Below are 11937 nucleotides of genomic sequence, written 5' to 3'. Positions count from 1 at the left end.
TTACAATAACATGAGAAAATCAGCCTCACCACAACGCGTTCTTCGTGCCATGCATCTTAATATTCATTAACTAGAGAACTCTCTTATCAAATAACTCGTATTTTGGATTTTGGAAAAAGGAGTTCTACTCAAATCCTATCTTAGAAAAATACCAATTTGTCATCCTCTCAAGAAAGCTTATCGTATTCTATCATTTACCAAAATATTGCTTTTTGACCTTTTACAAATAATATACAACAATGTTATCCCATTCTCTTAAAGATTCTACAAAAACCAACTCCCATTCTTACCATTTTTTTATCCTTAACCTAGGATCACTATTTATGTTATTTTTTAAAAGAAGGGAAATGGGACCATTCACTTAAAAATGGTAAAAATCAACTTTTAAATTAACTCAAGCTGATTTGGGATTGGATAAGTCTTCAAATCCTTAGTTATCTTTACAAAGGATTATTTCTTCTAATTTCCAAAACTTTACTTCCACTATTTAATTTAACGGGGTAAAATCTCCTTTCTAAACTTTTGCCCTAAGTTGAGTTTTGGGGAAAAACCCTTAAACTATCATTCACGTGTTTTGTGTCACAAGTATGGGAACTAGGTGAAAGCCTCGCGTCAAAACTTGTTTTAGGTTAAGAGAACTAACCTCCCAAAAATTATTTTTCATTAAGGTTCGAAATTATTACCTTTCAGTTATTAGGGTAAACTTAGAAAACTTATTTCTCTTAAACTGTGACACATTTTTCTCTAAAAATGTGTTAAAGTCCTTATACATATCTTAACTATTTCCCCTCAAAATTTCATAATTTTTGGGAAGGCAAAACTCATTCAAATTTGTAAAAGAATATGGGTAGTGCCTGTTACCCATAATTTTTTCCCATATTTTAAGGTAACTTTGAAAAGTCACTTCTCTTACACTGTAGTCAAGTTATTTGTAAATGTTACAGGAATCTTTACAAATGTCTAGATTAGCTTCCTTCAAATTTCAATTTTTTTTTTAATAATAAAGCTTGTAAAAATGTTTAAAGCAATATGGACAGTGCTTGCTGCCCAGAAGTTTTGTTTCCAGATTCTATGGAAAATTTTGAAAAATCACATCTCTTACACCTTAATACCTTTCCCTCTAAAATTTTCCAATAACCCTTATAAATATTTAGACTAAAACCTTACTAATTTTCATAGCTTTTTTATTAGTTAAACTCGTTCAAAAGTGAAAACAATCTGGGCAATGCATGCTGCCCAAAATTTTTCCATATTTGCATCGAAATGCCAAAACGTTCATGACATGGATTTAAAAATACCTTTTTACGATTTTCCAAAGCCTATCATCAAGTACTCACAAAGAACTATGCAAATATTTTTCACAGAAAGAGACACAAGAGTGCAATCTGACCTGTTGGAAGCCAGACTACAAAATTTTTGCAGCATGCATTTTTACACAACCTAACATCAATAAGAACTTCTAGCATAACCCTAGCCACATTCATGCATGAAAATTATCATTCCACAAATAAAACTCAACCGTAAGCATAAAATAAGCTAAAAAACTATTGAAACACCCTATACAACCAGATCAACAAGAATCACCACAAAACATAAAGAACTCAACCATAGATTCTACCTTTCGAAGCCCTAGCTTGGAGATGTGTTCCTTAGCTCCTTAAATATTTCCTTTGGTGCTATAAACTCTCAAAACTGAGCCCAAGTCCCACATCCAGACTTTAAGAAAAGAATTAGGGTAGGAAATGTAGATGAGGGACAAGAACATGCAAGCTCACAAAATTCTCTTACCTTGCTTTATTTGATCCTAGTGGTGCTCATCTTGGAGATCCAACTAGTAAGGCTTCTCTTGAACCCTAGAACAGAAGAACAAGACCATGCATTGCTTTTAGATCACATGCATGCAAAAGGAACTCTAGGGTTTTGAGTTTGAATGAGAAGGAGAAGAATGAATCACAAGAGAGGATTTCACTTACCTTGAACTCGGTTTGCTTAGGGTTGAACACTAGCTTCAGTGGAGTCTCTCCTTGATAGAATAAGAGAGAGGAATGAATGAGAGGGAGTGAGAGAGCCTCTGATTTTTGTTTTTCAGAGTTAGAAAAAAAATGAAAAGGGAAGGGGAAGTGGGTGCCTCGGTTTTGGGGAAAAAATGGTTGGGAAAATTGGTTTGAGGAAAAAACAAAACAATGATTACACCCTTGGCTTGTGAATGGGCAAGACTCTTCCTATTCTCTTCGAGGTATGTATCCTAGCTCTTGAGATCCCTAGGAGCTCACCTTGCTGCCCACTCCTCTCTTTCTCTACCCTTGGAAAATACTTTTATGCCCTTGTTTATTTTACCTCACATTTAAGGGATCCAAGGGCCCTTTGGGAATTTTGTGCTCTAATTTTCCCTTAACTGTTAACCTATAGATTTTAAATATATCCAAGCTTAAAGAATTAAATTGAATTTGAACCAAAAATAACTTTGTCACATATCACATAATTTTGGTAATTTTATCAAATTGACCAAAATAGCTGTAGTGGTTGGAGTAAGAAATTATCATTCTTAAGTCAGGTTGATTGGAATTCAAACCTCAATAAATTTTTTCTTAACTTATTGGCTCGACTATAAAGTCTCAGTTTCCAGAAAAAATGAATATATTTTTCCATAGTATTTCCTATTTTATTTAATCCGAGATTTTTCTCCCATTAGAGTTTGTTCCTTGGTCCGAGACCAATCTTTCTTTGCAGAAAGTTGGATCCTTTACTGGATCATCACAACAGCTTTAAAAATTTATGAATAATCACAAATTCATATAATCTCATTTATCAAAATAATATTTCACATAATTCATCACCGGCTCCAATCGGTTACTAACGGGTGTCCAAAACACGGGATGTTACATATATGTTCCATAAAGCGTCGTCCTATATGCCCATAAAGCGTCGTCCTATATGCCCATAAAGCGTCGTCAAGCTTATTAGATCAATCCTATCTATTGGATTACACCATTTTCTACAATATAAGTTTAATTTCCCGATTAGATATCTCTACTTGACCATTAGATTGCAGATGGTATGCAAGGGCCATCTTATGTCTTACTTCGTACATCGCCATAAGAGCTTCAAAAAATTTATTTGCAAAATGGGTACCTGCATTACTAAATATTGCTCTAGGTGTACCGAATCGGGAAAAATGTTCTTTTGAATAATTTTGACATCCACCTTAGCATCATTTGTAGTTGTTGCAACAACCTTTACCCATTTACTTACATAATGCACCACTAAGATAATATATAGATTACCAAAAGAAGGTGGGAATGGTACCATAAAATCAATACCCCACACATCGAAGATATCCACTTCTAGGATATTAGTGAGAGGTAATTCATGTCTTCTAGAGATATTTCCTACTCGTTGACACCGATCACAACTTTTCACATATGCATGACAATCACGGTGTAAGGTAGGCCAATAAAACCCACTTTCAAGGACCTTTGCAGCAGTCCTCACAACTCCAAAATGTCCACCCACTGGAGAAGAATGGCAATGGAAAAAAAATTTCACTCACTTCTTCTTCCAGTAAACATCTTCTTATAACAAGATCAACACAGTGCTTTAAAATAATTGGATCATCCAAAATATACTGTTTCACATCATGTAAAAATTTCTTCTTTTTCTAAGAGGATAGACTCGGTGGCAAAACCTTGCATGTTAAATAGTTGACGAAATCAGCATACCAAGGGATTTTAGTTGCCACCGTAAATAATTGTGTATCCAGAAAAGCTTCCAAAATTGACGAACCTTCATCTCTACTATTTACCCCCTCAAGACGAGATAGATGATCAACTACTACATTCTCACTTCCTCGCTGATCTCGAATCTCCAAGTCGAATTCTTGGAGCAGTAGAACCCTTCTAATTAAGCGATGTTTAGCATCCTTTTTCTCAAACAAGTACCAAATAGTTGTTGATCTGTATAAATTATCACCTTAGATAAAATAATATAAGGACAAAACTTGTCACAAGAATAAACCACCGCTAACTTCTCCTTCTCAGTAGTTGTATAATTCTCTTGAGCTTCATTCAAAGTAAGACTAGAATAATAAATAGCTCTAAAGATCTTGTCTCTTCGTTGCCCAAGAACCGCTCTAATAGCATGATAACTTGCGTCGCGCATTATCTCAAAAGGCTCACTCCAATCGGGCACAATAAGAACGAGAGCTGCTATAAGTTTGTCTTTAAGGATATTAAAAGCTTTAAAGCATGACTCATCAAAGAGAAAAGGCTCATCCTTCTCTAATAATTTTCATAGTGGCTTAGTAACTTTAGAGAAGTCTTTAATAAAGCGCCTATAAAATTCGACGTGGCCTAGAAAACTTAGAATTCCCTTCACATTAGTTGGTGGTGGTAAGTTCTCAATAGTAGAAGTTTTTTCTATATCCACCTCCAAACCCAAAGAAGATACTCGGTGCCCATGTACAATCCCCTCCTTCACCATGAAGTGGTACTTCTCCCAATTAAGAACAAGATTCGTCTCCACACACCTTTTAAGAACTATTCTAAGGTTGCACAAACAAGAGTCAAATGATGAACCAAAAACTAAAAAGTCGTCCATAAATACCTCCATTATATTTTCCACTAAGTCAGCAAAAATGGCCATCATACACCTTTGCATAGTGGCTGGTTCAATACACAAGCCAAATGGCATCCTACAAAAGGAAAATGTACCATATGGACAAGTAAATGTGGTCTTCCATTGGTCCTCTGGAGAAATAACAATTTGATTATATCCTGAACAACCATCACGGAAGCAATAGAAATCATGGCCCGCCAAGCGTTCTAAGATTTGTCCAATGAAAGGCAAGGGAAAATGATCTTTTTGAGTTGCCTTATTATTCCCATAATCAATACACACTCCCCACCCTATCACAGTACGAGTTGGAATCAACTCATTATTTTCATTTCTCACTACAGTCATTCCACCTTTCTTTAGTACCACCTGAACTGGACTCACCCATGACCTATCGAAATGGCATAAATAATTCTAGCATTCAAGAGTTTAAACACTTCCACTCTCACAACTTCCTTCATGGTTGGATTAAGTCGGCATTGATGTTCAATAGAAGGCTTATAAGAATCCTCCATAAGGATCGTGTGCATACAAATAGTCGGACTAATGCCTTTAATATCCGAAATTAACCAAGCAAAGGCTGATGAATACCTCTTTAAAGTCTCTAACAAATTCCTTTCATCTTCCTCATTCAATGATGTCGATATAATTATTGGTTTGGTTGATCCATCTCCCAAAAATGCATATCAAAGATGAGCGAGTAATTACTTCAAAACAAGCCCGTCACTAGTAGTATTCTTTTTCTCCGAGCTATTATCAATAGTTGGGGCCTTGTAGATATCTTCCTTCTTTGGCACTTCCGTTTCTACCGGTAATGCTTCTAAAGCAAAGGCACTATCTACCACCTACACATCATTTATGCCAAAATCCACCCCAAGGTCTTCTTTAGAAATCGGCGTTGTCAAACATAGTTCCAAAGGGTCGTTATGAAACACGCCCTTAAAAAATCTCTTAAACCTGGAGTAACTACATCAACCCTCTTACACTCTGTTTTCCCTTGGGAAACCTCACGACATTACTAATGTTGAACTTTACTTCTTCTCCATTCACCCTTAGAGTCGAGTTACCATCATGGACATTAATCAAAGCTTTTCTAGATGCCAAAAAAGGTCCTCCCAAGATTATAGGAACTTATTGGTCTTCCTCCATATCATGCACAACAAAATCAGCTGGAAAATTGAATCTATCTATCTTCACCAAAACACATCTTCAATGATACATCAAAGAACAATTTGCCAATTGTAGGGAAATAGTAGTTGGTGTGACCTGTCCAAGATTGAGTTTTCGAAAGATAGAAAGAGGCATTAGATCGATACTAGCACCTAAATCACACTAGGCCTTCTCAATATGTGGCTCACCAATCACACATGGAATTGTAAAACTTCCCGGATCCTTTAACTTTTTTGGTAATTTTCTCTTGATCATGGCACTACATTCTTTCGTTAGCTTCACCGTCTCATAATCCTCTAACTTATCACATGCTTCATAAACTTAGCATAGTTCGACATTTGTTCAAGATCATCCACAAAAGGAATGTTGATATGGATGTTCTTGAAAATATTCAGGAACATCTCAAATTTCTCATCAATCGCCTTCTTATGAAATTGTTGAGGGAATGACAATGGAGTAGTATTCTTAGGTGGATTATCCAGAAAAGTAATATAACCCGGTGAAACCACCAATGGCTCTTTCTTCAGAATCTCTTCCTTTGGCTTGATTTCTTCTTTCTCACATTTCTTGGGGATTTCCTCAATCTTTTTCTTTTCAACAATAGGAGCTTCCATTTATTTTCCACTCCTCAAATTAATGGCATTGTACTCTTTTAGACTCTTCTTTGTGTCATTAGGAAAAGATCTAGACAATTGATTCTTCAAAGTATTGGCCAATTTACCCACTTGTGTTTCCAATGTCTTCATCGTTGTTCCCATACTCGTACAATGTGTTTCAATATTATTGAGATGGGTATCATGTTGATCTATCCTTGTCTTGGAGTCCACTATGTAAGTCTTTAGTAACTCTTCAAGTGATTGTGATGGCTTCTCCCCCATTTTTCTAGTTGGCTCTTTGGGTGGTTGAAGAATGTTCTTGTTGTTGGCATATGAAATTTTTTCATGATTTTGGAGGCCAGGATGGTAATAAGTAGGCAAGTTATTATTGAGCCTAAAGTTGTAGTTTCGGTTCACATATTGACATTGTTCATCCACCAACCTATTCGAACTAGAAGCTTGTGCCACATTTGCTATTTCTTGACATGACGCTACTTTATTTTCAGTGAGACCCTAATTTTATTAATCAAAGCAGACATCTGCGCCATCAGTGATGTTATTGGATCTACTTCAAAAACCCCAGCTGCCTTCTTAACCGTCGATCTCTCACTCTGCCATTGACAACTACTCATGGCCATATCCTCAAACAGAATTAATGCCTCCGCTAGTGTCTTTGATAAAATTGTTTCGCCCGATGCGGCATCAATATGTGGTCTTGCTGGACCATTGAGCCCATTATAGAATGATTGAACCTGAAACCAATCCTCTATGCCATGTTGAGGACATTTTCTGAGCATCTCCTTAAATCTATCCCATGCCTCGTATAATTGATCAGACTCCATCTGCCTAAATTGAGTGATCTTAGTTCTTAATTGTGAAGTTTTAGATGATGGGAAAAATTTAGTGAGGAATTTATGTGCCATATCCTCCCAAGTAGTTACATTTATAGATTGAAACCAAGCTCGAGCTTTGTCCCTCAACGAAAATGAAAAGAGCTTCAACTGAATAGTATCTATCGTGACCCCATTGATCTTGATCGTGTCACAAATCTTAAAGAAAGTTGTCAAGTGAATATTGGGGTCTTCATGAGCTAGACTAGAATATTGATTTTCTTGCACTATGTTGACCAAGGTCGGCTTAAGCTCAAAATTTTTGACATTCACTAGTTTCCTTTGAATGCCCGACTAATTTTCATTCACGAACAACCTAAAATAATCTCTTAAGGTATGGTTCACTAGTGAATTCATTGGAGCATTATTATTGTTGGCTTGGACATTGTTATTGTTAACTTGTTCTGCCATTTTTGTGATCTAGCTCGTCGCTCTCTGCTAATAGATGATAGAGTTCTTTGAATTTCAGGATCTAACGATAAGAGATTTGAGGGACGAGCTTTTCGCATACACCTTCAACCACAAAAATTTAGAAACTAAAGTTAGTAAAAAAATATATTTATATTAAAATTTGATAATTTCTTCGCTATATTAATTCTATTTCAATTTCTTTTTTATCCCCGGCAACAGCGCCAAAAACTTGCTGGGAAAAATAATTACAATGCTTGTAAGTGCACAAATCGAACAAGTAGTAAAGTATTCCCAAAGACAGAAATCATTCCACAATGACAAAAATCAATTAAATAGATTAAGTATAACAAATACTGAATCCTAACTTTATCAAAGCAATCAAATTCGAAAGATAACAAAAACTTGAAATAGAATACGAATTTTAAAGAACAAATAGTTAAATGTGAATAAACTCAATATAATAACAATTGTTAAGGTTTCTACTTCTCTCTCTAACTATTCTAACTCTAATCATTAATGTGCCTAATTCTACCCAATATTTTCAAAAACCTAGAGCATCATTTTATCTCTATACCCTCTCACGAGTGTCGCATAAAGAATGTGTAAGTGACAACTAGCCTATATCTCTATACAACCATTTATCCCTACCTTCATTAAGTTCCACCCTAGAAACAATCCTAAATATTCAACCTCTCAATTTCACAATCTTGAATTATTTCAGCTACCTAGATCCATGCTTATCTCTCGATCTCACATAATCTAAGTTATTCTACTCGCTGCCGAATTTTTTGAATGTTCCCCTCTCGAGTAATAATTTTTACAATCTAAATAGAACCTTAATTATAATAATATACTTTAAAACGATATAAACATCACAATTGAAGCAATAATAATTCCAAGTAGAACACAAGAACAATATTGGACTAAATTAAACTTTGCATTAAATCATAAAGATAGAATCATATCAAGAGATCCATCTACACCCTAACAAACAAGAAAACTAGCCACACATAATGAGGTTCATAATCTCAAAATATTGTAATTAACCAAAAAATCAAAGAAATAAGGAAAACTAAAGAACTTCGTTGATATGGTTTTATTCACTTCTTAGATCTTCCACAGATGAGTCCCCTTTCCAAATGTCCTTCTCTTCATTTTTATATGTGTTTTGTTTATGGCCTAGCCTCGAGAAACATCCTTGTCCGACTTCCCTTCCAATTAGAATAAAAAATGTGTAAGAAATCAAGTTTCCCGATCTTTGTGGTGCAAGAGGCGACATCTCGCGATTATCAAGCGAAGAGCGATGCATCGCCATATTACAGGCGACGTATCGCCTGGCTCTCTGCCCAAGTGCACTTTTTTCCAATCTTTTTGCGACTTGTTGCCTCTCAGAAAGCAACGTAACGCCTCCTTCTCTGACTTAAACACCCAAAATAATGTACAAAACACTAAAATTCAATTCCTGCACACTTAAGGGAAACTCATCAAATATACCCAAAAACTTAAAGAAAACAAACCATTTTAGGTACAAAAGCCATATTTGAGTGCATAAAATATACACTCATCACCAACCACGAATTCCTTCTCCTCAAAGGCTTTCCAAAGATAGTAAATGCCAAGACTACTAGGAACCTTGTTAAGGTTGTACATGTAATGTTTCTCCTAAGGCGAGGGCGCTAGGTTGAACTTTTTCTGATATAGGATGAACAGGCATAATAAAGTGATCCAGGCATTTGGATCAATCGAAAAGGACAAATGCAAAAGTAGTTAAACACATCGATGAAAAAGGGATGCAACAGGAGAGCTCCTTTGAACTTGAAGATAAACTCATTGTAAGCCACTGTCTCGGGAGGAAGAAAATGAGCGCGATAGTGCTTGGTGGGATGGATGCAGCAAATAAGGGCACTAGCTTGTACTTCTTTACTACGTCGTCCAGCTTCAACGCATCCATCTGTGAGATGATAGAATCGGTTGCAAAGGGAGGAGCTGGTTGGTGGATGGGAGAAGCTGCCTTCTTCTGCTTCTTAGGCATATCTAAAATGCAAGAAGAGAAATGAGAAGTTAGTTTAAAAGTTGAACTTTTCCAATGCCACTTCTTTATGCCCGCCCAAGTCTTCATTCGAAAAGAGCGAGGGGTGACATCAGTGGAACATCCATCATAAGATTACACAGGCCTAGGGGCAAAGTCCCCTTCATGTAGGCAATCTCGACTTTCTCGAGAAATATAGTGTCCCATAGTCGAACAATTAAGGCCTTCGAAGAGGAAGGGGCGTTTGAAAACTCGCCATAAAGAACGGATCAAGCTTGCTTTCTATGTCCCAAACCTTGCTCCTAAGATGCACTAATGGACCTAGATTTCCATGTCCTTGTATCTTCTCTACGTCGTGCTCAGAATATGAAGATGAGAGCTCAATAGGCACTACACCAGGAAGGATTTTAAAAGACCCACTCAGGGCCATGACTATAAGGCTCAAAAAATACATATGCACATATAAGTATGAATACAAGCAAATATAAAATGAAAATTCTATGCCTAAGCAAAACAAAAGCGCTCTAAACAAGAAAGCATAGTTTCTAGACTTGGACATGGGTTTCTACAAGACAAGGCAATAGCCCTTCACCCTATCAATAAGAAGGTAAAACAACACTAGAAAATTGTGCAAGGAAGACAAACCTATGTTACATAGACACGAGGAGAATGAGAATAAAAAGCATACTTGGAAGAAGCGGGTCTCAAGGGCTTGACCTCAGGTAGGGGCGAGTTCAAAGAGGCAACCTAAATGGAACAATTGGCGGCATAAAGAAAAATGAAAATGCAAATGCAAATATAAGTGAAAAGAAGAAAATATACCTCAAAATACTCCCACCAAGGATTGAACTTTCAAGCTCTTAGAAGGGGAAAAAGAACCTATCCACTAAGCCAAGTAAAAAAAAAAATGAAGTGTGGGTAAAATGTAAAAAGTGGGGGTTTATATAGAGGAAGTCAATCATTCTCAACCATTGGATCAAAACATAATCCAAGGGTGCAAAAAAGAGAGAGTGTGTAAATACCTTTTGCAATGGTACATAGGGATCTACACCACTCAATAAAGGACCATCATTGGTTAATTGAGTCTTACACCAAAAATTATAGGATTTCAAACTAAGGAAATAGAAAAACCATGGAACCTTTCCATTTACAACTTAATTCAAATCAAAGTACTACACCAAAGATCACAAGGAATAACCAACTAACATTTTTCCCCGCAATGATGCATCACCAACAATCTATAAGAAGATGTAGGACACCTCCTTATAGATTAGGGGCAAGTGTGAACATGGAAAAATGACAAGAGAAGAAAAACAAGGAGAAAATGCCCAAGAGGTGCTTCAAAGAGCTGGAGGAGACACGAGGACAAAACTGACATCCCTTGGACCCCATGTGTGAGCTCAGAGCCCCCCCGAAGCCCAATTGCATGCTCGAGCCCTCCCAGGACCATAAAATGTGTGCCAGACTCCTTGGAAGCTAGGGAAATGGTTTGCAAGGCCTCAAAAACCTTGGAATACCAACTTAAGACCATCACTAAGCTTGAAAAGGGACAAGCTCAAAGCAGCCATGTATCCTTGTGGCAAACTCAAAGTACTTCCTCAACCTCGACCTATAAATGCCTTACACTCAAGTTCTCCATAGAATATCAAGAAATGGGCAAGGAGGAGGTATGAGGAAGTCCTGACTACAACAGAGTATGAACTATACACATCCATCAGAAGATTAGTGGTCATACTAAGTCAAAAGAGTAGTGGTCATACATGTTCAGACAAGTAGTGGTGTTGACGGTGAGAACTCGTCAACGAAGTTAAGTTGGAAAAATTATCGAATTGAAATTGCTAATTCGAAAGCTATGAAAACTTGAACGATGACTCAAGAATAATGGAGTAACAACAATGGAGAATTCAGTATCTCATTCACACTAATGTCTCTGTTACAGTAAAATTTCCCACCCCTTCTCAGGTGGCCTTGGAATTCCATTTATAGTAGGCTCTAACGGCCTTAGGTACATAGTGGTCCAGGGGACCAAGAGGTACAAACGTACTGTACCAGGGAAGTGGCTTCAGAGGTTGTGGCTGTACATCCCGTACAGGAGCAGGTGTCAGGAGGATGTCTCCACTACTTGTCTGTACCCCTTCCTGAGGTGTGGTAGCAGGCGTGTTGGCGCAGGAGGTAGTGGTGTCGGCTCTGACCTATGGCCGTAGACGTACGGACCACGATCCTCACTGGT

At 37.0% G+C, this 11937-nt stretch overlaps 1 protein-coding gene and 1 non-coding gene across 2 annotated transcripts; one reads left to right on the top strand and one right to left on the bottom strand.

Moving 5' to 3' along the window:
- Positions 1 to 6395: 6395 nt before the first annotated feature.
- Positions 6396 to 7219, bottom strand: LOC133779529 (uncharacterized). The gene is made up of 2 exons (XM_062219483.1): positions 6947 to 7219; positions 6396 to 6890 (listed from the first exon to the last, which is right to left on the bottom strand). The coding sequence occupies exons 1-2, from the start codon at positions 7217 to 7219 to the stop codon at positions 6396 to 6398; spliced, it is 768 nt and encodes a 255-aa protein (XP_062075467.1).
- On the top strand, positions 7146 to 7253 carry LOC133781259 (small nucleolar RNA R71). Its single transcript, XR_009870045.1, has one exon. It is a non-coding gene; the product is annotated as a small nucleolar RNA R71 (small nucleolar RNA).
- Positions 7254 to 11937: the final 4684 nt, after the last annotated feature.

The sequence above is a fragment of the Humulus lupulus genome, chromosome 5, assembly GCF_963169125.1.
Source record: "Humulus lupulus chromosome 5, drHumLupu1.1, whole genome shotgun sequence".
NCBI classification, from domain to species: Eukaryota; Viridiplantae; Streptophyta; class Magnoliopsida; order Rosales; family Cannabaceae; genus Humulus; species Humulus lupulus.
This window is presented reverse-complemented; position numbering and strand designations above follow the sequence as displayed.

What these genes read in the sequence shown, in the direction of transcription:
- LOC133779529 (XM_062219483.1), bottom strand. Translation starts at nt 7,219, where the DNA reads ATGGAGTCTGATCAATTATACGAGGCATGGGATAGATTTAAGGAGATG. An exon ending in AGGCAGCTGGGGTTTTTGAA is followed by an intron (nt 6,891 to 6,946) that starts GTAGATCCAATA and finishes TAATAAAATTAG; the next exon opens with GGTCTCACTGAAAATAAAGT.